At 32.9% G+C, this 26946-nt stretch overlaps 1 protein-coding gene across 1 annotated transcript in view; it reads left to right on the top strand.

Annotated features, from left to right (window-relative positions):
- LOC129222992 (homeobox protein ceh-30-like) overlaps positions 1–26946 on the top strand; it is a 44242-nt gene that overhangs the window by 5060 nt on the left and 12236 nt on the right. The window contains exons 2-4 of the mRNA XM_054857555.1: positions 778–819; positions 2540–2631; positions 8068–8183. Coding sequence (XP_054713530.1) covers positions 778–819; positions 2540–2631; positions 8068–8183 — 250 coding nt within the window. The remainder of the gene's footprint in view (positions 1–777; positions 820–2539; positions 2632–8067; positions 8184–26946) is intronic.

Genomic DNA, 26946 nt, shown 5'->3' with positions numbered 1-26946 from the left:
CTACTGTATTTTTTTCAAAAAAATCGGTGATGGTCATGTGGCAGCACCTGGCTGATCTGAAATGGAATGGCTCAGTGACTATTAAATAGTTCAAATTGACTATCAAAAAAAAAAAAAAAAAAAAAAAAAAAAAAAAAACGAATTAGACTTTTTTTGTTTGTTGAAAGTAGAATTCAAAGAACGGCTAACTAAGCACAGGAGTTATACTACTTAAATCTCTTAAAAACATTTCCAGATACAATGTCATAGTTTATTTTACATGGCAATAACAGAGTGGAAAATGTGAATCATTGAAAATGTTAGGACATACATACACAACAATTCCTTTAGGGCTTTCCCCCAAACTGTAGTGCTAAAACTATTTTTATGTGAAAGATACAATTTAACCCCTGTTTTATATTGTTGTTGCATTTCAGCGTGAACTTAAACCACATTTTAATTCCTGATAATTTGAAGCTGATGGGATATTCTCAGTTTTGTTCCAAATAAAAATATTTTAAAACCCTTCATACATTACTTCTGCGCAAAAGATTGATGTTTCATTACAGAAAATTGAATGGGCAATCAGTAAAAAATATGTGTAAATTCTTGGTGTTAGTTATTAAAATTGATTTTTTTTAAAAAATGAATTGATTCAAAACAATCGGACATGATTTGCACTATTCATATCTTTCTACTTCAACGAATACACCATTTACGAAATTTGAAAAGCAACCATAAAGATACAAAGTTAATCACAATGCAACAATTAACTGTATATTTTTGTGATCTTTGTAGGTCCATACAATGCCCTAGTCATCAGTTTTCTTTCTTTCCTAAGTAAGTTTCTCTGAATTCAGTAGCCACCAGGGTATTATTAGGTTCCACAAGAACATGAAAAGGTGTAGCTAACCAATCTGTTTTGCAAGCTGCACGTTGTTCCCCCAACAAAAGTCTCTAAACCGCGATCCATCAGCAAGTCCTTTCACTAACAGATAGTACCACAATTGAAGTTGACCACAACTCTTTTCAAGTTTCTTGAAAATTTACGACAGAGTCACTGTTGGTTTCATTAGTCTGTATGAGGGGTGGGGAATGCGGTCGTAAATTTCGTGTAGGAATTTAGTGAACAGTAGAACTATTTCTTTGTGGCGAGCATTTTTATGATGATTTAGTCACTGTCTGTTTTGGGTATTAGGATCGTGGGAAGAATATTTTTAGCAGTATAATTCTCCTTGTTATTGTCGATTTAAAGTGAATTTCAATCGAAAAAAAAAATACATGGAAAAAAACTGTGCACTGTTTTAAAGGGGGCCAGTATCATTTCATCTAATTATGTATTCCGAATATTAGTACAAACCATTGTTATTTTCTGTAGAACCTAAAGATTGAAGTGTATGCAATGGTACTTTAAAAATGAAGTTATAAGCAGTAACTATTCAATATATTGTGATTGATTACATAATTTACTGTTGATATAGAAAAAGTCATACTGAATGACGAGAACTTTAATGATGGCTTCCTATAAAATACATATAGGATAAAAGATAGTAGTTTAAAAGGTTTTAAAAGACTTGACGAATCAGAGAGGAAACTATAGCAGCTACTTAGAGTCCGTAAAAATTAGATATGAAATGTAAAGACAGCAGAATAAATGTCTGAGGTTGACAGGGGCAGTAATTGTAATTTAATACACCCGAAAATCCTTGTATTTAGGCCGTATTGCCAACCCTAGTATGGTAATAGAACTGTTATGACACCTCCCTCTATCCAGGTAAAAATAATGGTTGCTCTGGTGATGGCTTTTAAACGTTTTTTTTTTTACAAAAAATCGATATGATAGTAATGCGTACGTATGCTAATATATATATATTTAATAGCAAAATAAAATTGAACAAGAAAGAACGAAAATTTGAAAAGATCCCAAAATACCGTGGGGCCTCATCAGGGGGTTACTCTCCAAGCTTAGGGGAAAAACCATGAGATGTTTCGTGACTGCTGCTGGCGGAACTTTCAAATTTTCATTATTTCTTGCTCAATTTTATTTTGCTTTCATATCGTCTACCAGTATCGGAGAGCTGCCTATAGCGCCTATTGAACTGAGTTGTGATGTTCAATTTGAATGAATTGCAAAAGCTGACATCCCTGAAAACTAATAGATGCATCCATTTACGCCTGTAAACCGGATGTTCACCTTTCCATCTTATGCTGGTCAGACAGTACGTATAAGCATAAAACATAAATTAGTAAAGCTCTGAAATAAATACATTTGTGCTGATAGATAAAAGATAATTAACGTATTAAATGCACAAAGTTGCAAAACCATTACAATCATGTATCGGGGCTTTTTTAGATGCCAAAGTAGTGAACTTATGGATGAAAAGACATCCTTATAACCTCGAAATACGTGCCCGCATTATTTTATTTATTTATTTTTGCAAATTTCTGCGTTTTACACGTAGTTTAATTATTTTTTTTATAGCACTGAATTTCATTCCCAAGCTGGAGTTGTTTAAATCTTATGCTATTGATATTATATACATTCCCAATTTTATTACAGGCGAAAACACCGGAAGCCGAAAACGTTTCGTGAGGTTAAAATCTAAAAAACAGAGAAAAGCGAGAACTGCATATACAGATCAACAACTGCAAGTAATATATTTTTCTATTTTATTTTTGTGCTACATTAGTACAGTACTAAAAATATCACATAGCAAATTTTCGTTCTGGAGCATTTTCTTAGTTCATGGAGAAAAAGTTTTTATCCATATCCATAAGTAACAAAAAAATAAATAAATGCCGGTTGTTGGTTAGCTAAGCTCCAATTTCTTGCTTAAGAAAATTTGGTATTAAATTTATTAAAAAAAATTAGTATTTCTATTATTATTATTGTGTAAATATTGAATACATCAAATCACGCAATTTAAGAAAGTTTTGCGCCACTTCAAAGCTGATAAAATGTTGTTAAGGAAAATTTACTCTAAAACTAAAAGAACGCGAAGTGTTGCCATTAAACCTTTTTATGAGGCAAAACTATTGTAGATTTTTCGATAGATATCGCAGGTCTTTTATTCATGGTATATTTTTGGATAAAAGTGCTGCATTTCAATCGAGTTTTTTTTTTTTTTTTTTTACTTAGCGCAATTTCCTAAAATTAATATTTCACACTCACAGTAACAATATAAAATAAATGAGGAAAATTCAAAAAACTTACACTTAAACACACCTCTTCACTGCAAGTATTAGTTATATCACAATGAAAAGGGTTTTTGTTAAATTTTGAGTCACCTGAGAAATACCGGGTACTTCATCTATAACCCATTGGTTACATATGGCTCATTTATAAAATGAATCGGTAATTAATTTAATTGAGAATGGGGTGGTTTCCTTCAGTCAAAAATACTTCTTTTAGTCATTAAAACGGATAGAATGAGCAATAAATAAATAAATAAATAACATGGGTCCAGAAAATACTTTCATTTTCCCCAACAATTTTTTTTTTAAATTAATTTTTTAAAATGTCCGATTTTTCAAACAAGGCGTGGTCTTGATGACGTCACAAATGATGCACTTTGCCGCATCTTTGTACTACGTTTCCACATTATGATAATCAAGCAGCGAATTAAATATTGCGCGCTGCGCTTGCTATCAACCACATCGTTGCCCATACACATGAATAAAGATGCGAATTAAATATTTTGCAGTGAATGGCAACACTGAATGGCATTTCAACATTTGTGATGTCATCGGCAGAAGCCATAAACAATAAAAGCGCTCCGATTTAAGTAATTTTTTTAAAATATTAAACATAAACAAATTTATCAAAAAATGGTCAAATCCTTTGTTTTTAAACCTGCTATTTCAGAAAAAAAACTTTTAAATTTTTTGGAAACGACGTTTTATAATTCATTCATTTGAATCTCCTTTATTTAGCGAATCAAATTATTATAAATAACAGATATTGATATTTTTGCATCATAAATTTTGTTCTTCACTTTTACTTAAGTTTTTATCACGATTATGATTCCTTTGCTGAAAACTTTTAGTGTTTCAACATGCTGTGAAATTTTTGGAAGAAATGCTGCCATTTAAACTGCTGTTTTCATTTTAATGAAAACTAGGAATCAGTGGCAGCTTAGCGAACTTTGATAATTTGGCTCAAAACTTACTGACTGGTTAGCTACAATTTTGGAAAATTTACGTCACATTTTAATGTTGATCTGTGTCAGTCTTTAAAAAAATTTTCAATCATCTTTAAAAATTCATAAATTTTGTTTAATGCCAAATTAGAAAAAAAAAAAAAAAAAAAAGAGCTCTTGTTACCTTTAAAACTGCATTTTTTACAATCAAAAAAGAAAAAAGTATCTGACAGATTTCAGTTTTTGCGATCAGGGATTGCTGCTAGGTTTTAAAAAAGTTTTTTTCATTCTTTTGAAAAATTCTTTTTTTTTTTCTCTTGCATCTCTATGCTATCGCTGATTAGGGTAGACCGACCAGTAAATGAACAGTTAAGCACAATTTCATTTTTAAAAAATCCTAATAATTTTAAATTCTGTACTATACAGATCGTGATAGCTAAAACATTTTAATTGATCTATGTAAATATCTCTAAAAAATCGCGGAAACTTAAATGGTACCGCTTCCGACTTTTTTAGGAGTTTAAAGCAAAAATTGCACAACGACCCGGTGAATGAACACCTCGAACCAGTAAATGAACACAAATTGGTCCAGTGAATGAACATGATAGATTTTGATTCAAAAAGAAACTAAGTTTCTTTGAGATCTATCTATCTGTCTATCAATATATATAACTATCTATATATTTATCTATCTATCTATTTATATAACTATCTATATCTATCTATTTATCAATTTATATATCTATCTATCTATCTATCTATTTATATAACTATCTATATCCATCTATCTATCTATATTTATCTTTTTATATCTCTATCCATCTATCAATACACCTTTCTATCTATTTTTCTATCTACACATCTATCGGTCTATCTCTATGTCTATTTATCAATGTACTTATCTATTTTTCTATCCATCTATCTGTCTATCTACTTATCTATCTATTTATATAACTATCTATAACTATCTATATCTTTTTATATCTCTATCCATCTATCAATGTACCTTTCTATCTATTTTTCTATTTACACATCTATCGGTCTATCTCTATGTCTATTTACTTATTTATCAATGTAAATATCTATTTTTCTATCTATCAATCTATCTACTTTATATATATATATATATATATATATATATATATATATATATATATATATATATATATATATATATATACACTTATCTATCTATCTACTTATCTATCTACCTGCTTTTTTACCTGTCTATTAATCTCTATATCAGTCTCTCTACCTAGCTATCTATCTCTATCTATATTAGTCTTTCTATGTACCCATCTATCTATTAACCACTACCTATCTATTTATCTATCTATAAATCTATCTATCTATCTATCTACCTACCTATTCTATCTCTATATTTATCTACTTATATATCTATTTTCCTCTTATTTTTATATATCTATCTCTATATCTTCCTCTATATATTTATCTATCTATATACAAACATACATATCTACCTATCTATTCTCTCCCTTCGTATATATATATATTTCTATTTCTCTATCTCTCCATCTACCTATCTCTCAAGAGAGATAAAGATATAGAAAGATAGATGTAGGTAGGTAGGTTAATATACAGATAGAGATATAGCTAGATAAAAGAAAAAAATAAGTAAAAAGTGCATTGTTTACAAAGACAAAAATAAAGAAATTATAAAATATACAATGAAATACATAAAATAAGCATATAAAACTATCTGCATTGCAAAAAAGTACGAAAATGAAAATATCTCAAAGAAACTTCAAATTTCCTTTTAAATCAAAAGAAATTTTGCCATTGTTTATTCACTGGGTTTTCGCAATTTTTCGTACCCAATGACTGAACACCCCTCTACCTGAAAATCTACGCATTCTGCATTGACTAAAACAATTTAAATTCATAGCCTAAATATGTATACTTAATTTTTCTTTCGCAGAGTTAAAAAAGAAATTTATCGATAAAAATAATATGTATCAAAATAATTGCTAGCACGAAACCAGCCTTATTATTTTGAAAGAGAGAAAAAACGATTCACGGCAGTAAAAATTTCAAAATTTTTCCAGGAAAAAAATACGTAACCAAAGTAACCAATCAGGTGCCAGATAGCTTAGAATATCAATAAAGAACGCTTTTGTAGTGAATTTATTCAGAAAATTTTTTTTGGAAGCTTACTTTTTTTAAAAAAATGACGCGCTGTTCATTCACTGGGTGGTGTTCACTCACTGGGCGGGCTACCCTATTCATGTCCTAAAATATAACTTTACATTTACACATATTTTACATATTTTGAGATGTTTCACCCATACTAAATGTTATACAAAACGATCATTCATGAATCACAACATTTTGTATAAGTTATACCATGATGTCCCAATATTCGCATTCGCAATTCTAATCTTTACATGTGATAGAGCTGAAAGCCTTTCTGTCTGGATATCTGGATCTCTCGCTCTGTCTGGATCTCTGTCTGTCAGGATCTCTATGATGCGCATAACGCCTATACCGTTCGACCAATTTTCATGAAATTCGACACAAAATTAGTTTGTAGCATGGGAGTGTGCACCTCGAAGCGATTTTTCAAAAATTCGATTTTGCTCTTTTTTTATTCCAAATTTAAGGAAATTTTACCCAACACATTATCATAACGTAAACGAGTATATTACCAAATTATCATAACATAGAGTCGTAACATTGGCGAGCAAATTAACATAGCAAATTGGCAAGAAATTCATCATCCATTATTTGTAAATGTACAGGCAAACCAAATGATCTTTTAATTTTCTACTACGGGCAAAGCTGTGCGGGTACCGCTAGTAAGTAAAAATACTGGTAAAGTAATTTTTATGTTAAAAAAGAGAAAGGAACAAAATGCATTTATTTTGAAACAGACAAAACGGAAACGAAAAACGTATTCTAAATTAATTCATTTAAATATGTTCTACCTGCTCAAAAACCCAGATTTTTTGTCAATTGGTTCTTTTGGTTTCGGACCTGACGGTCCGGATCCCAGATCAGATGACTCGCTATATATTAATCACAAAGTTAAAAAAAAAAAAAAGCCATGGCAAAGGGGAAACAAGAAGTAATCTTGATTACTTAGGGAAAAAATCCAACTATGACGCAATTAATTCCGGGATTTTTAGGTAGCAATGACGTAAAACAAAAAAAGAAAAAAAAATCCTAACATGAATCTACGTAGAACATCAGGGTGCACAACTTGGGTAAAAACTAAACTTGTATTTATCCTATTTTGTTAAGTGTTCTGTACACTCAAACCTGTTTTTGTGCGACCTTTTTTTTTGTGCGGTATATGAAAATTTTAACCAGATTGGGACTTAATTGACGAAATTATTTATAAAACGAGTGCGAGGTAGTATTTTCAAGTGACGACTGTACTTCCTTATTCGGAAAATTTTGCCTGACGATTCAGCACAATTATCACAGGGGTGCCCACCTGGGGGAGGGGGAGGGGTCATGGCGCAGACTGCGGCATTGAAATTTTTAAGTGGGATTTGGGGGTATTTTTCTCATTTTTTGGGGGTTCTTGCATTTAGGAGGGTCTTTGCGATATTGAGGGGGGTGCGCCCTTGCCCTTAGGAGGGTGGACACCCCTGATTATCATCACGTGGTTTGTTTTGATTTCGTTTAAAGAAGCGGTAAAGAATCCACCGCATAAAAAAAAAAAAAAAATCACTGTGTAGCGAAAACTTTTTGTAGTTACTCGTGAAGTTTCGAACGATTTTTTTGTGCGGTCCCTATCCATCGCAAAAAAAAAAAAAAAAAAAAAAAAAAAAAAAAAAAAAAAAAAAAAAAAAAAAAAAAAAAACGGATTTGAGTGTATATGTAAAAAGGGTTCATACAATTAGGCTTCTTCTCATTTTACATACTCATAAACACAGACATGATCCAACAATTACCTCTAGTTATTCTCGTTTGTATTTCAAAGGTTTTAGAGAAGAGCTTTGATCAGCAGAAGTACTTGAGTGTTCAAGACAGAATAGAACTTGCAAACAGGCTCAAACTATCAGACACGCAGGTCAAAACGTGGTTCCAGAACAGAAGGTAAGTTTAATTCTAAATTATGATCATATTACAGACAAAATTTTTCAGTCATTTAAGGCTGCATGGATTGAATAAATTTCTACATTTAGATGAAATTTACAAGTACTCTAAGCACCAGCAGAGGGCGGAGCCAGGGTTCGCCGATATACATCATAATATATATCACGATGTATGTCCGATATTTATTTTCAAAATATCATGATACTTTGATATTTTTGATACTTATTTTTTCAACTGCGGTATTTTCAATATAAAAATTATATTTAGCATAGTGATATTGTTCATCTATTATTAAAATAACGAAAAAGTTATGTACTATTTTTTCATGATTTATTAATGCATCATTAATATAACAAAGTGATATAATATTCCTTTTTATTTTATATTCATAAAATAAAAAGGATTATTAGTAATAGGCTGTGGGACGAAGGCATAAAAGATGCTTAAAAACATGGTTTCGTTTGCCAACTTCGGGGACTACAAAAAGTGATATTTTTCTGAATCCTTAGTGTCTACAGATGAAAAAAAAACCCAATGTTCACAAAAAAGTGTCTCATAATTTTTTTACAGACTTTTATAGATACATCAAAAGGAGTGAAACTGACAAGCAAGAGCCAGACAAATTTTAAATACATAAAAAATATTGTACATGCACATTTAAAATATTATGCATGTACGTTAAAAACATTATACATGTACATCAAAAAATAGTTTTTTTCAAGAAGCAAACTTCATTCTGAAGTATCATAGTCAGAATCACTGAATTCATCTATCCCGTTTTTGCGTACAGAGTTATTTTCCTCCTGAGAGTTTATACAGCTACAGTCACTAGAGGAAAATTATGTGCACGAAAAATTTTACGTCTTGCATGTACTACATCTCTTCGAAGAACACCGAGTTTTCGGGCATGCACAGGAGACTAATTTTTGAACATTATCTGATGCAATGGAAATAGTGCTCCATTTTATTTCAATACTGCCCGCATTTGTAGTCCACCCAATGTTTCGATGAACTGGGAGCATTGATTAAATCAGTGGTGCTCAACCTGCAGCCCGCGGATCAAACTCGCCCTTTGAAGCTGACCCAAGTGCCCCGTCGTTGTATTCAGTGTTTAAAAACGAAAAATATGTTCTAAAACTTTCCAAAAATACTAGTAATCTTCTTTCGGTATTATTAATTTTGAGGTCAAGTAGTCATAAATTTCTGAAACACAGTCGCAATAAAATAAGCATGTAGTAATAAAGTCAGCAATTTTAGTTTGTAATTGTCTTTCATTTCCCTTATTTTCCCATGCTATCTAGAAAAACTTAAATTATATAAATAAATTTGATATTTGTTTTGGTCCACAAGATTCCTATTAATGTGAGTTGTAGCCCGCAGGTAAAAACAGATTATTCACCACTGGATTAAATTATTCAAGCATCAGCAATGAATATTGAGTTAGATTGATAGTTAGTGCACAAACGAGGGGATAGGGTAAGAGCCACAGTCCGGAATTGGTTCTTTTTCACTCCAGCTCCGCAGCCCTGGTAAAAACATTTGCGCTTTAAATTCATTTCGATCCAGTCATATTAATCTCTGACTTTTGTCAATGTTAAGTCTATGAGATATGGTATTTCTATATTTATTAATAACTTTCATTTTTATTTCTTGTCACCAAAAATTGAGAATGTATTCAGAATCTACTCCATTTTGTCAATTTTTGGTGACATAAAATAATTTTTCGAGTTGTCGTTAATGTTTAAAATAAAAATTAATTGTCGAAAAAATACCCTTAAAATGGCTAATTAAAAGAAAAAAATCTTTTGTAAAAATATTCTCATCAAGAGCTTTTTCTAACAAAGTTTTTCTTAAACAAATCCGCCTTTAAGTTCGCATTTTATATTTGCCTCCAATTTTTCCCGCAAACGCTAATATAAAGTGCTTTGAACTGTTCAAAGTTGAACGAAAAATCGAAAATGAAATACCGGAATGAGGTGTCATCGGGGAGATCTTTCAAAAGAAAAAAAAGAAAGAAAGAAAGAAAAACGAGCTGATGTGTGCATCACATGACTTCCTTTTACTCCAATTTACTACTTAATTTTCCCATTATTGGCAATTTTGATGTGATTCAATAGTTTACTCTCTAGATATCGCCAACAGTGGCGAAAGAAATCAGATTTTTAAAAAATCGCCAAGTTGGCGACAAAACCTGGCGACCAAAAGAATGGCGATGTATTGCCAAGTGTCCGCCAAATTATAACATCACTTGAGTTTACATCGAAATTAACAATGATTTCCTCCCAAAAAGATGTAAAAGACCCCCTTTAGAAACACCCGAATGCAACCAAAAGGGGGGTGCACAACTAGACTCCACTAGGAGTCTACGTACCAAAATTCAACTTTCTAGGACCTACCGTTCTTGAGTTATGCGACATACATACATACGGACGTCACGAGAAAACTCGTTGTAATTAACTTAAGAATCGTCAAAATGGATATTTCTCGGCATATATCCTCGTGTGGTCAGGTCGAAAAAAAAACTCAACGTTCACTCAGGGGTGAGCAAAATGGAAATTGAGGTCGATTTTTGAGTGAAAATTTTTTCGCGAATACAATACTTCCTTTTTTTTAAAGGAAGTTAAAAAGTTTGTTTGAATCGAACGATTTGTTTTTTTTTGTTTTTTTTTGTTTTTTGTTTTTTTTTTTTTTGTGGGGGGGGGGAGCACATAGGGGTCATTCCATGTCAAGTGATCCAAAGTTTTTTCCCTCACCTTTTTGTATTTCTTTGAAATTCGGCTCATCGATTGTACCCTTTGAGGTAATCAAAAGTCCAAATTTTTAGATTTTTATCTCTATTATTTTTTTATTTATGACACTTTGATTTTTCGAAAAACCCCTTTTTTTCATGGATGCTTGAACATAAAATGGACGATAACTCAGCACCAAATATAGATAGAAAAATTTGGTAAAAAGCATTTTAAAGTACATTAGTTGCTGTTTAATGGGATATGCAACATGACTAATTTCAAAAAAATTTTAATTTTAAAAAAATGAAATTTAAATTTTAAATTTATATTTCTCAGAAAAGGTATAATGAATTTTTTTAAAAAAATTCTCAAAAATTTGTGTGTATTTTATCTTTATTTGTGCAAATTTTCAATTTGGGATCTCAATGGGATCATATTTTTATGAATTTTGAAATAAAATTTGACTTATGAAATAATGACATTTTTCAGATTCTAACTAGTTAAATATGGGGTTCTTTTACTGGGGATGGTCTAGTAAGTAGTAATTGATCATGACTATGCTTGAAATGAACTGACATGACTTTGTAGATTAGTACCTCCCTCCCCCCTCCGCCACACAACCACTTTTTATCTTTTTTTTTTTTCAAAACTGTATTTAAAAAAAAGCCGGCACGTAAGAGTTATAACCATAATAAACTGGGACGCACGCTGCTAAACATCAGTAGTGACTAAAGCTTATAAATGGGGGGGGGGTCATAAAAAATAAAAGGCAGAAAAACTGAACTCATTTGCAGCTTTTTTTTCTTTCGGAAAGTGAGACGGTAGCGGGAGGGGGGCAATCTGGAATGAAACATAACAACATGGAAGGTTATGCTCAAATTAGCAAAATTTGTTTGATATATAACTGCTTTTAATATATGTATAAATAGATCTCGCTGCATTGCTCTCGTTTACAAGTGAAATTAAAAGAAAACTAGCATTAAAGAAAAGAAAAAACAGCTGCACTCCAAATGTTGTTGAAAGAGTTTTATGTGGACAGACATATGACCTGATACTTAGATTTATTTTTAGTTTGGTGTAAAAAGAATGAAACAACACGGGGGAAACACTCCTATTTTGCTGTGATCTTGGGGAAAACTATTTCTTTCCTCCATCCAAATTTGAAAGTTGGTGCAGAGGTAAGGGACGAAATGAATCATAACTTTCCTTATCAGATAGTGAAATAATCAAGTACACTTTGTGAAGTTCGGACTGAAAAAGAAACACTTGGTCTGAAAAAAAAAAAAAGCATCAGGTGAAGCGTGATACTAGTATAGTGTTAATCGTATGTGTGAGTGAATGTGAGGGGGGGGGGGGGTAATGTACTTTGTCTTGCTTTAAAGAAGAACATTTACCAACTTTTATTATGAATGCTATTCATTTTGTTTTATTCTATTTATTTATTTATTTTTTACATTTTAAAAATAGTTTTGGAAAAAAATAATAAAAGTGGTGGCCCGGGGGAAGGGGTCTTTTTCTTACTTTAAAGAAGAATATTTACCAATTTTTAATAAGTTTACTATTCATTTTGGTTTTTTATTCATTTATTTATTTTTTACATTTTGAAAATAGTTTTGAAAAAAAATAAATAAATAAAATAAATAAAAGTGGTGGTGGTGGTGCGGGGGGGGGGGTGCTTGCCAATTTACAAATTCACGTCAGCTCATTTCAAGCATAGTTATGATCAATTACTACTTACTAGACCATCCCCAGTGAGAGAACCCCATATTTAACTAGTTGGAATCTGAAAAATGTCATTATTTCATAAGTCAAATTTTATTTAAAAATTCATAAAAATATGATCCCATTGAGATCCCAACTTGAAACTTTGCACAAATGAAAATAAAATACACACAAATTTTTGAGAATTTTTTTAAAAAAATTCATTATACCTTTTTTGAGAAATTTAAATTTAAAATTTAAATTTAATTTTTTAAAAATTAAATTTTTTTTGAAATTAGTCATGTTGCATATCCCATTAAACAGCAACTAATGTACTTTAAAATGCTTTTTACCAAATCTTTCTATCTATATTTGATGCTGAGTTATCGTCCATTTTATGTTCAAGCATCCATGAAAAAAAGCGGGTTTTTCGAAAAATCAAAGTGTCATAAATAAAAAAATAATAGAGATAAAAATCTAAAAATTTGGACTTTTGATTACCTCAAAGGGTACAATCGATGAGCCAAATTTCAAAGAAATACAAAAGGGTGAGGGAAAAAATTTCCCAAATTTTGGATCACTTGACATGGAATGACCCATAGGTCGACCGACAGACACATTTTTCCCATCTCAAACCCCTACTTTCGAATTTGATATTTAATTAATTATTTTATCTTTTTTTTTTTGAGCAATCACGATTGCTTATTGTTATCATTTGACCGTCTTTGGCGTCCGTGCCTTTTTCAGCCCCCACACGTCACCTGCAGGTGCGACTCCGTTCCCCGGTAGCCGCTCCTAGTCGGTGGCGTCCTGCACGCATGCACGCTCATACACATACCCACTCACACACATACACACAGCGCCTTTACACACATACACACATGCCAACGTGCATACACACAGATCTAATCACACAAAAAAGCCTACACATACACAACTAATACACACGTCTCCGTTCAAGAGGAGATGTAGACTTGGAGGGACAGGAGCCGTGTCTAGAAACAAGTGAGTAGGGTAGTAAGTAACCTATGGGTAGGGTCCTGTCGCAACTCGTGATTGCGTAAAACATAAATTGAATTCAAAATTTCAGAATTCAAATTAGTTTTTTTTTTGACTTATTTTTTGTACTAAGCAATATTTTTACGATACATTAACCTTAGCACAGTAAACCACCTTTTATGTCCTTCTTTTTATTTTATATTACTTTGACGAGAAAGTAAGCTAAAAATGAGCCCAAAATATCGTCTGTAATCAAAAAGCAATGTTATTAAAAAAGGAAAAGATAAAACATCGTGATTCGCAACTCCAACGAACTATAGGGGGCACTGAAGTCACTGTCTAATGGCGGAATTGAAAACTACAACAAACGCACATGGTAACGAAGAAAATGCTAAAAGTGTTGTGATTTTTGTTCGTACGTATGATTTTTTCGCTTTATTCTTTTAAAATTAATTTTCAAAGTTTTGTGGATATTCTGGCCCACGTAGAAAGAAATGAGAATTCAAGAAGCATTACTAAACGTCAAAGATTCATGCAAACTACGTAGTTCGTAGTTCTAAGCAGCTATTTCCACGATGTTGAATTCGATATTTATCAATTCTTGATAAAACTAAATAATAATTGTGGCCTGACAAGAATAACAATTAATGCTAGAAAATTCAATGTGACATTACAAATTGTTATCGAAAGAAGATGATACTTTTTTGCCTTGCTTGGCTAGCGCTTATTTTTTTTTCCATTTGTAGTTGAGTTATTTCTCTCGAATTCCCGAATCGGTTCATTTAAAAATTTTCTGTTTCGATTTTTCTAATTTCTGAGTTACGATTTAATTGTGTCATGTTATGCAAATCATCAACAAAATTCTCACGGATATATGGTGGTAGTTTTCTTTTCAGTTGATTGACCATTATTTCCTTTCACTTATCGAATTCTGTAATCTTACTACCATTTTATTCCACTCATGATAAAAATTAAAAATGGTTTAACTAAAAACGCGAAATCTCGCCAAGGCTACTTTGCTCGCACAATACTAAAAATTAATAACCCTAAACAAATTTGGCGAAACCTTTCAGCTGAGAATAAAAGGAATAAAGTAAATTCTTTCTCGGTTATTCATTTTGTTCTACGATAATATATTCAAGAAAATATTTTGCATACTGTCCATTCCAACTAAATGCTGCTGTAAAATATGGTAAGTTTAATTAATTTAAGATTAAAAAAACCCCCATATTCTTACAAATTCATACAAAACAATAAAAAATTTTACCTGGTATAACGTTATCCAATTTTGTTAATCCAGAGTTTTCTTGTTTACGCTTCCACCATTTAATACTTTTTTGAAAGAAATAAGGAAAACTAACATTATTTTGAGAAGCTCGAGAATACTACTAAGGGACGAATTAATTTCTGTTGTTGAAGGCGTTCTTAGACATGTTGAATGCGTTACTCAGAACAAACTGACCGCGTTTACGTCAACAGACACACGTGATGCGCAACGTGGCAATGTTTTAGGTGCAGACGCAGTTTTATAAATCACCGCAAGGTAGCGTATTCGAGCGCTGGAGTTCCGAATATGAAATATACTTTTTAGTTTTTAATTTATCGTCTGCTAATATTTAATTTTATAATATTTTTTAAACATCTATTGGCATCTGTTAGAGTTGTTTATGTTCTTAAGATTTTGTAGGGCAATTATTGCTATTCGGTGATTCATTAAATCTTTTTTGTGAAGTAAAGTGCCTTCTAATTTTTTGTACTTAACAATGTCTATGTGCTCTGGCTCAGTTGTAATAAACGAAATCTTGAGATGAAGATCATTCAGAGCTGCGGATTGATACAATTTTTGATTTCCTTTTAGTTACGAAATTACTAAGCGAAAGTAAGTAATTTAAAACGTATTAATATATTTTGCAACGAAAAATTGAGCAAAACAGTAAATTTTCGGTTGAAAAACTGTTTATTAAATTTTTAGATTATAAATATTGTGTTTAATAGCGCCATCTAGAGACAAATTTTTTTGTGTAAGTGCTAACAGTCCACGGAACGTAGTTCCTATTTCAATTACAAATAAAACTTAATGAGACAATTCCAGCGTGCGAACATTGTATTTTTCTATTGAGTTCATCATTTATAATAGATTTTAAGCAAGTTCACGTAGTCCCTAAGATTGGTAAACGAACTTGAACAATATTTACACTCAGCCCATAGACTATAATGTAACAATTAACTAATAACAAACAAAATAATGATGGATTAGTAGTAATGCATAATAACAAAGAAGTAATGATAGATTATTAGTAATGTAATAATTAATTAATAACAAGCTAGTAATGTAATAATGCAAACAATGTAACAAAAGAATAGTAGTAATGTAACAATTTTAATTCATATTAATTATGCCTCGTTAAATATTAAACGTTGGTCAGAAAAAAAGAAAATGTCTAATGACTATCACCGACTAATTCATATTTTTTGTTTTGAAATCATATAACTGTTTAAAAGTAGCTAACAGAATAAAAATGTGTACAACAGCTAATTTGATAAATTAGCTCCATTAAAATGGATAAAAATGTAAAATGAAAGATTAAACATAAATAATGAAAATACACTGGTGTCCGAAAGTTAAGCATAATTGTTATTTATGTGAGTAATGTGAGAAATATACATCGAAATAGGGGGAATCGTGATATGCGAGTGCAACACGGTTACAAAATAAGGAAACTACTCAAAAAAACGGTAATATTTACTTTTATCATCCCAAAAAATAGTTTAAATGAAAATTAGGCATATGAGGAGTTTACTCTTTGTAAAAAAATTTTTCTTTAAAAGATGATACTGAAGTTCAATAGTGTGTATGGCCACCTCTGACTGCCAGGCACGCTGCACAATGATTACTCATTCTTTATATGATGAGGTGGTGGATGAGTTGTGGGCTTAAACAGTTCCAAGCATGCTGGAGAGCTCTTTTTAGCTCCGGAGCGGAGCTTGGCGGAGGCGAACGGGTTGCAAGTTGTCTCCCGAGCATATCCCAGACATGCTCGATAGGGTTCAGATCAGGGGTGTTCGCAGGCCACGTCATTCGCTGGATATTTTCTGATTCGAGGAAGTTATCGACCACAGCTGTTCGGTGACATGGCGCGTTATCGTCCATGAATGTGAACTCAGGACCAACAGCACCTCGAAACAAGCGAACATAAGGCTCAAGAACTTCGTCTCCGTATATTTGACCAGTCACTGAGCCTGTCTCAAAAATATGGAGGTCGGTGCGGCCATCCAACATAATGCCCGCCCACACCATTACTCCTGCTGACGCAAAGTGATGTCTTTCTCTTATGTTTTGCGGTTGGAAACGAGTCCCATTTTCTCCCCAGATTGTTACCTGACGAGAATCACTCTGTAGAGTAAAGCGGGACTCATCACTGAACATCACATTAGCCCACTGTCCCAGACTCCAATGCCGATGTTGCAAGCTCCAGTTTAAACGAGCTCGTTTATGCGCTGATGTGAGAGGAATGCAAACTGCTGGTCGTCTGGCATACAGACCGACATGATTGAGTCTCGAGTAAACAGTTTGCCTCGAAATTGTTATTCCTGTGACGGCACTGAGCGCCGAACCCAGTTCTCTGGCACAGCTGTCCCTATGATGTCGTGCAGAAATTGCCAGAAAACGATCTTGGCTTGCGGTTGTGACACTTGGTCGACCTGGTACTGGTCGGCGGGTAACATCTCTCGTACTTGAAAACCTCTGCCACAGTCTCGAGATTACACACTGAGGCACATTAAGAATACGAGACACTTCAGTTTGTGGTCGTCCAGATTCTAGCATTCCAACGATTCTTCCTTTCGCAAGCATGTCCAATTGGCGTCTTTGTGCCATTATTAGTTCTGTTTCACCAGATCCAATGTTTCTTGGTACAGCAATTGCATGAAACGCGCCTGAACTCTCTAAAGCGTGCGAGCTGTTTTATCCACATTCCGAAACGCGCACCTAATTCGCGCATGACACCATCGACTATACTATTTTGCATAAACATATTGTTTCTTCTTCAACCAATGAATCTCCATAAGTAACTTTATATAATTTTACGAAAATTTACAGATTTTTCTCGCATTTTATGAATTATGCTTAACTTTTGGACACCAGTGTACCTTTACCTTATATTGTAATAATAATTTTAGAAAATCAAGTGTTACTATTTTGAAGACTTTAGTTTGTGCTGATTGAAAATTTTGGATTTATATATCAAAATATCCGATATATATCAAAATATCGGATAGTTTCGATATTTTTGAAAATATCATGATTTTTTGAACCCTGGGTGCAGCACAACTAAATTCTAAAATCTGATTAATTCTTTAACTGATTTAAGCACGAGAAAAGGACTTCATTTTCTTCAATACCAATGGGCAGTTCTCAAAAGGTGGGAACAAACACAGACTTCAACTTTGAAGCTTCAACACCAAATAACTTTCATTTTAATTAACTCTAAAATTTTTGAGGTAAATTATAATGCTGTATAAAGACAAGAATTGACATAAATTATGGAAAAAAAGCTCTTCAAATGCCCTTAAAAAAATATTTTCTTTGCTAAAAGGCACAATTTTGGACATACCAAAACGTTAACTGAGCAAATGTACCATTAAAAAATTTTTTTTTTAAATTATTTCCATACGTTTCAAAAAAAAATTAAAGGTATGAATCTTACACTGAATAACTTTTTGTTAATATTTTACACAGATAACAAAAATAAAGATAGATTATTTACTTTGTAAACGATTTAAAAAAAACGTAACTTTGAAATTTGATGTATGTCCAAAAGTTGCGATCTTTAAAATGCTATTATTTGAGAACTAAGTATATAATGTTTTCGTTTTAAAGGTATTTATCGATCCTCAGAATCAATTTTTAATTGTTTAAAAGTGTTTTCATAAGCTTTTATGCAGTATCTTAGAAGAAAAATGATTTTTCTTAAACATACATGTGAGATGTCCAAATGGCGTAACGATCTTGATGCCGATAATTCTGTCCGTTTATTCATAATTTTTGATGATCCACTGTCTTCTAACCTCAATAAAAAAGGTTATTATAATGTTATCTTCTTTAATCCATTGGTATTTTGCATAATTAATACGTTACACATTGAACAATGCATAAATTACATTAGTAACATGGCTTTCTATGATCGAACGAAAGCCATTTTGCGCTAACATCGCCAAGCAAACTTCCGCTGGCGACATTGGCGACAACACAGTATACGATACGCTCAAGGTTACCAGAGGGGGATTCCAGTTTAACAAATGTAGTTAATCGTCAGCTGCACCAGTTTTGGCGACGTTATCACCTGCGCTAGCAATTTTTTTCCCGCCGCTTTTATTATTTTAGAATTTTTTTTTTCTCTTTCTTTTAAACATAATTTAACGATCTCGAAATAGAAATACGAATTTCTTTTTTCAATAATTTTTTTAGACATCGTTTTAATTCTTATGACATTAGAAAAAATATTCGTTATTAAAACTGATGTCATTTTTTACATTCTTTCTTAAAGAATATTTTGTTTATTTTTCCTTTAAAAATATATATGTCGTATTTATTTGTTTCTATTTTTATTCTTTATTTGTCCCAATAAATCAAACTACAAGTTTGTATAATTATTTCCATGAAGCTTTTTTCTACCTTTCATCAACTTCTTCAAAATCATTCCAAAACTTTATTATATGTAAAGAGCAGTATGTATAGCCATTCAAGTACTTCATTAATATCCTCTTTATCATTAAATTGCAAAATTCAAAAAGTAGTAAATAACATTTTCATTGGAAAAGTTAAAAATCAGATTAACAGTTGTCAAAAATGGTGAAACTTACATTATGATGATGTCCAAAATCCGTTACCTACATGACAACAATGTCCAAAATCTGTTACCTACAGATTGCTGATTTAATTTGCTAATTAACAATTTTTACAAATACCTGCTGTCTTTTCATGTTCATATTTTGTGTTCTAGGTATGCATACTATAGAATAAAAGAAAAATTGATATCAAATTCGAAAATTTTTGAAATTGCTCAAAGTTAACTTTTTTGTTCCCACCTTTTGAGAACTGCCCCAATGTAAAAAATGGGTCGTGGCGAGATAGTTCGAGAGTCTTAAGTAAGTTGTTGGTCGGATAAAATTTTGTGATCTTTTTTGAGAAGAAAAAAGCAGTATGAACTAAATTTACTTGAGTTTTGTGTCAAGTCAAATTTATATGAACCTGTATTTCATTGCTCCAGCGCTGATCAGGGTCCGATTAAGATACTTGAAGGGCCCTACGCCAAACATTTATTCGAGACCCTCTGTAGTTAATTACACACTAACATTTACGAAGAATCAAGAGTTCTGAGTTCAGGGTGCTGCGGGACACTCGCTCAAAATATTTGTTTGGATGCAGAGAATCCCACAAGCAGAAAAAACAGGACATAAATGAAGGATAAATTATTATTTCTTTCTCCTTCTTTAAGAATAAAACTTAAGCTATTTTGATTATTTGGGGGCCACTAAAAATCAAGGAATTAGTTCACGACCTGGAAATACTCAGTAATCAGGTCCTAGCCCTGATTGATTCTAAGCTTCTGCACCAAAGAAAGACATTTAATTACATTAATATTTGTTTTAAGGGGGCCCGGGACATATTTTGAAAAAGAATTTATTAAGCAATTTAGATTTTTGAAATTTTTTGTACTGATTCACCCTCTCTTGACTAAGTAAAATCATAACATAAATATTAAAAGAATTTTTTTTATTTAAATTTAATTTGTTTTTTCTTAAAAAATGAATATCCTTTAAATCGCTAAAACTCGAAATATTCTTGATCAATTTTTAAATTCGTTTTCAAAAAATTATGAACGAATATCTAAACTTGAATTTTTATTCCGCGATTTAAAAAGCATTAATTCAATAAAAAATAAAAAATATTAGAAGAAAAATTTCGAAAAATTCAAAATTACTTTTTTTTTAAAAAAAATCTTATTTTTTGTCGTAAACTTTTTTTTTTCAAATTTGCAAAATAAAAATTAAAGTAAACTGTTTAAAAAATCCATTATCCAAATTTCATTACTTTATTTTCATCAGTTCTTGACTTATAAGAGTTTGAATGTAAAAAATCGGGGAAAATTGCATCATACAGAAAAACGCGTTTAAAGTTTTAAAGTTAGGTACAGTGGTGGATAATTGCCAAGGACGGATGGCAAAAGCAGCGTTAGCAACCACAAAATGGAAGGCAATGAAATATGGAAATTAGCATAAGTTCAGGACACAGTAAGAAGCGTTGTGAATATGCAAATTTTATACTCATGACGTTTCATATCACGTGATAACGCCGATAAGCGATATAAAGGATTGGGCGCATGATGACCATTGTTGTTCAAAGGCAAAGTTTTGACGGGAAAGAATCAATGGACGAACTTGCATTTTTCGGTATGTCTTCCTGACATCCCTGATTTTATGGATGGCCGTGTGGTTGGCAACATCGAAGAAGGGCAGAAAAATTTAGATGTTACCGGGGAGTTCAACGTCAACCACAGGGTTGTTTCTAGATTTTGCAAATCATTTCAAACAAATGGAATGTGTAGCAAATGTCACGAAGGAGGTCGTGTATGCGATACGACGTCAAGCAGAAGATTGGTATTTAGTCCTAGCAAGGAAAATGAACCAGTGCAACACAGCTACTGAGGTAGCAAAGCAGTTTCCTGCTGCTACTAGCAAGCAAATATCCCGCAAAACTCTAGCCAGACGTTTGAATGTAGTAAGACTATACGCCTGTCAGCTTGTTTTGCCCATCCCATTGTCTACAAGTCAGTGTTTTGCTAGTTTGTAATGATGCCTTCAGCATCGTTTTTGGAGAGAAGTCGACTGGGCTTGTGTACTATTCTCAGATGAAAGCAGGTTCAGTCTGTCGTGTAATTGTGGACGACAACTAACCTGGCACTAGAGTGGTACAGCATACAAGCTCGCAAACATAAAAGAAAAGGACTAGTATCCTACAAGTTGTGTCATGGTATGGGTAGGATTATGATCAATGGCCGTACGTCGCTTGTGTGCTTCAAAACAAGACTATGACGGCTAGTGATACATTAGTATTGTTCTACTGCCTCATGTTCACGTGTTCTGTGGTGCTGTGGGCGATAAATTCGTTTTCATGGATGGCAACGTAACATGTCATTAGCTATCGCCGTCAAGGAGTATCTAGTTCACTCAAAATATTCAACCCATTGGATGGCCAGCACGTTCTATAGATCTGAATCATATTGAAAATGTTTGGGATGCTTTGGGGAGCAGTGTTGCTGGTCAACAACGTCCTCCAATCAGCAAGGACACCCTTATTCGTGACTGACAGAAGAATGTTATAAATTACCTCAACAGCTACTGGATAAAGTTGTGTAAATGACGTGTAAAAGCTTGCATCGCTCTCCATGGTAGCCATATCTCTTATTTACATCTTACGCCGGAACGATTGGGGGCGTTAGTTACATTTATTCACTTTTACGTATTCAGCCCTAAATGACCATTTCGTCCTTTGAACACCTTTCAACGCCTTCTGGATTTCAAAGCTCAGTGAATTATCGTCATTGCAATGTTCTAGAGTTCTGGCAGTAGTTTATTTCACTTGGCATTGAATTACACTTTTTTACGCGCTCTTTAGTCAAATGGATGCCGTCTTTAGCAATTGTCCACCAGTATATAATATTAGCTAAATGCATGCAACAAAAATGATTATATCTTTCGTTTTAATTAAGATAGAAACAAGATTTAAACGTCCTTTTGAGCTGAAAAATAACGGGAGAAATATTTTAAATGATTAAAAAAAGAAAAATTGTAAAATTTGATGATTTTCGTGTCCCGGACCTCCTTTAAGTTGAAGATTAAATTTGAGCTAAGTTGCCGAGAAACGAGTTTTGCTTGGAAAGTATAGCGTCGGGAGATTTCAGCTCAGCCGGACATGGCGCTCATAATTAGATGCAGTCATATGTACCTAACTTCTTCCCATTAAACAGCTTTTATTAGGCTAGACTGCCCAATTATCCGGCTGCGTCCGTTCCAGCAACGACCCATTTAACCCGAGCCTCGGTTTTACCCCAAGGATCCGAACTGAAAGCAGAGAGCCCCGGCCGGAAAACCATTACTTGAAAGCCCTGCATTAGAGGCAGGAAGAGCATCTTTAGGGCGCTCAGGAAAATTCTCTGGCACCACTAAAACGGGAAAATTTTGCGCCCCACCATCACTTCCGGTCTCGGGCCGGAAGCAGAGGGAAAAACGCGGGAATCGTCGAAGACTTGTTCCAGGCTGTGTGGTATTTTGGAATGCATTTATTTATTTTTTGTTTGTTATTATTCGGGGAGTTTGCTCGTATATTTTATTTCGTTGTTTGCGTCTCCAGGGAAGTGTTTTTTTTTTTGTTGCAAGCGGAAGAAAAGTTTCGTCATGGAATGGATGAGAAAATTTAATGGGTATTGAAAAAGTGTTACGGATGCCAGAATGTCTTTCACGATGCATTTGTCCCAGATGAAATTTTGCAGTAGTGGGCTGAGGATGAAGAATGAGCATAGGATAGAAGTTTTACCATTTGAGGCATCTAAGAAAGAATTTAATGCATTCCCTCTGAACTAATTACACTGAACTCTTGATTATCCGCCGCGGTATTATTCGATTTATGGTGGATTACACTAAGAAATAATAATTTATAACACCAATTTTGTTGAAATTGATATATGAGCTGTTTTAGTGTTAAATAGGCATGCTGATTCCAAACCTGTAGCCAATTTTCTTCTACCACTCACGTCAGATTTTTTCGCTACATCTTATGTGAAAACGACTCGGGAGAGCACGTACCACTGCTGCTATCCTGTTGGCTACATAAGCCTTGTAAAAATGAATACAACGAATGTTTAAAAGTGAAATTTGTACACAACGCGTGTAATTGTTGCTTACGCAATATATATATATATATATATATATATATATATATATATATATATATCCTGCATTTTCGAAAAATGTCTTATATTTTGCAAATGCATCAATTGAGCCCCATGTAGCTTAAAAACTTGACGTGATAGATTAAAATTGATATCTATTTCTGAACTAATAGGCCAAAAGTTAGCCAGAAACAAGTCACGAATTTAAGACAACCAAATCACTTTCCCAGTATTCTCCGAATAGTGTGGAAATTTCCTGATTATTCAGTTTAGAAGCTCCAAGCAAACTTCATTTTACCTAGAAAAATCAGTTCTTGCGATTGGTATCAAAATAACAAGTGCAAGAGTATGTTTTCTCTACCAAATTTACGAACGAATATTAGATGTATTTTTAATTAATGTAACAGTTAATTATAATTCTATAAAATGAGACCGGACTGAAGAAGTTCCCTGGAAAATTCTGAATCTTTTTCGGTCTGATAATAAATGTTAATTCATCATTCTTCCAAACTAATTCCCCTTCAACTGAGTTTATTGTAACAGGAAAAGAGCAATTTCTCGATGTGCTGGGCATATCCTTTTAACATTTGATAAATTTTTTAAATTAATTTTGTTATCCCAATTACAAATAATCGTAAGCGTACGATTGACGCATTTTTTATTCGATGACGTTTGTTGGGGGATTAACACACTAAAAAAAAATTGCTATTTCAGTAAAACCCCGATTTTACGAGACCCGAATCTACGTTTTCCACGAATTTAGCGATGACCGGGTCCCATCATCAGTTTTGATGCTATGTATTTCCCGAATTTTACGTTTTCCTGTATTTTACGCGTTTTGCGTTTTTCCCGTATTTTACGTCTTAACCTAGTCTTTTGAGAAACGTAAAATCGGGGTTCCACTGTATATTGGAACTTTTTAATGCTGAAACTATAGAGATGTTCAGCAATTCATTAGTGTCTGAAACTATCCATGATGATAATCATGACATTTGTCTACATTTTGCTCAGATGGCGTCTTTTCGTTTTACAACATAGCAGAATAAGCGTGAATTCTATGTTTCAAATCGCTGCAATTCTATTCAATGACGATCACTTCATCCCGAACTCATCTAAGCATTCAAATCACATACACATTTACTCGTGTCTCTGTTCGAAATATTCTAGTAATTATTCCTTTAATGTTTACAAATTCGTAATCTCTCGGTACATATCTTATTTTAACTAGAAATCTCTTGTGCATCGATGCAGGCACTTAGCAAATCAGACAGCCAAGATAGATATTCAGTTTAGAGCTATCAACCCTTCTGTCATTGATGCGCACGCAATGGACAAACTTCCATTGAAGGAGGCGTTCAAAAGAGTCTGTTATTAATATGTTTAACTTCCACAACTGAACATACCATAACTAACCATTGATTCCTTTTCAGCAGTCGCCATCCAATCAGTGCCGTTCTCCAACGACATGCTTTTGAAAACTATCCGTCTGGAATGTCGTTTGGAGATGAGTTCTTGTGTCAGCCATTTTGTCCCCTATCTCTGATGATGTTTTGTAAGGAAAGTTTCTCTTGAACGTACCACGTACCATGTGTAGGGAAGAATGATGTACCTCGGGACACTTTACGCATTTCAATCTTTTACGTTATTTAGAGTCAGTTTTTTAATTAACAATTATAATTAACCAGAAAATCGCCCGTCAAGGCATAACGGATGAAAATTGCTTCTACATTTGAACGAAGCAACTGCCTGTTTGGTGATATTTTGAAGGTTGAAATTTTAACCCTAACTGCAGTGGATTAACCCTAAACTCCAGTAGATAGCGTTCAACGTTGACCACTTTTTAACCGACTTCAAAAAGGAGGCGGTTATCAATTCATACCGTATGTATGTTTTTTTTTTTTTTGTTTGTCCACTCATAGCGTCTCACCTAGTGAACCGATTTTGATGATTCTTTTTTTAATGGATAGAAGATGGCTCAACTTAGGTCCCATTACTTTGTTTGAAAATATTTGTTCTTTAGAAAAAAAGTTATGAGCAAAAAACAGTAAATTTTATGCAATTTCCCTATTAAATGGTTTTGTAGCGAAGTTCGCACTTCTCATCCGTGGATAACGGTGGCTCAGTGGTAGAATTCTCGCCTCCCACACGAGCGACCCGGGTTCAAATCCCGACTAGGACAAAGTGAAATTCACTAAAATTTCGTTTCTACTGTTTTCCGTATTTTCTCGAATGTTCTATTAATTTCTGTATCTTTCCAAGTCTGGAAAGTTCCAGCACTTTCTCAAGTTGTATATAAGGAGATGTAACGTTCATTCGTGGTTCTGAATAAAGATCTCGAGTTGAGACTAACGAGTATTCGCTTCATTTGGCTTTCACATTGTCTTCGCTATCTTCATCTACACGACAATAGGAAACTCATTGTTATAAAACTTTGGTGCCCTATAACAGTAATAGTAATTGTAATGATAATTTTGAATGAAGGCTTCTCTGAAGCAAACATCAAATTTCTTCAAGGGATATTTCGATAATGGGGAATCTGGCGCTGTCGTCTTATTTTTGGCGTAAATAATTTTATTTTATTAACCCTGCTGATTTATAGTAACCCTATGTGAAATATCAAAATCTTCCTTTCTTCAGTGCTATTGCTCCATAGTAGGGGTAAACCTAACCTGGAAGCGAGGTGATGCAGTGATTAGGATCTGCTTAGCCTTCACAATGCTACCATTAGGTTTGACTCAACTACTCTGTAGTATTTTTATCGTTATCATCTATGCCGATAACAGATGATCGGGGCTAAGTAAGAAAATACAGGATTGCATCATGAGCAACTTAGATGCTGTGGAATGTAAATTAGTTAGGAAAAACGTAATACTTAAATGGTTATAATTAAATTTACTACGCATGATTTCCAGAGAGGAACAAAGATAAGTTTTTAGTGCCAATCGCTTAAAGTTTAACGCGTGTCAATAGTTTTTTTTTTTTTTTTAGTATGGAGCATTTTTAAGAAAAAAATGTGAAGTTTCGTGATGGTAACTTCTTATTATTTCTGAAATACCTACATTTACACTAAAAAGAATGAAATAAAAAAATTTTGAAAAAAAAATAGAACCGACTTCAAAATTGCTCTAAAAAGTGAAAAATAATTTTATTCTTTAAACACCATCGATAATGCTTTTAAACATAATTTTTGAAGTTGGCGCAAAAACGACAGATAAAATCATTCACAGCCATAACTCAAATACAACTATAAATTTAACCAGGACCAGTTTCTTCACTATCACATACATTATGCATTGATGACAGCATATTTGAATGGCGATATACGTAAATGTTTCGTTCGTAACTTTGGATGCTTTTCTGAAAAAAAAATATGAACGAAGTATG

This window comes from Uloborus diversus, chromosome 5 (genome assembly GCF_026930045.1).
Source record: "Uloborus diversus isolate 005 chromosome 5, Udiv.v.3.1, whole genome shotgun sequence".
NCBI classification, from domain to species: domain Eukaryota; kingdom Metazoa; phylum Arthropoda; class Arachnida; order Araneae; family Uloboridae; genus Uloborus; species Uloborus diversus.
Note: the sequence above shows the minus strand (reverse complement) of the source record. Positions and strands in the feature narration are given on the sequence as shown.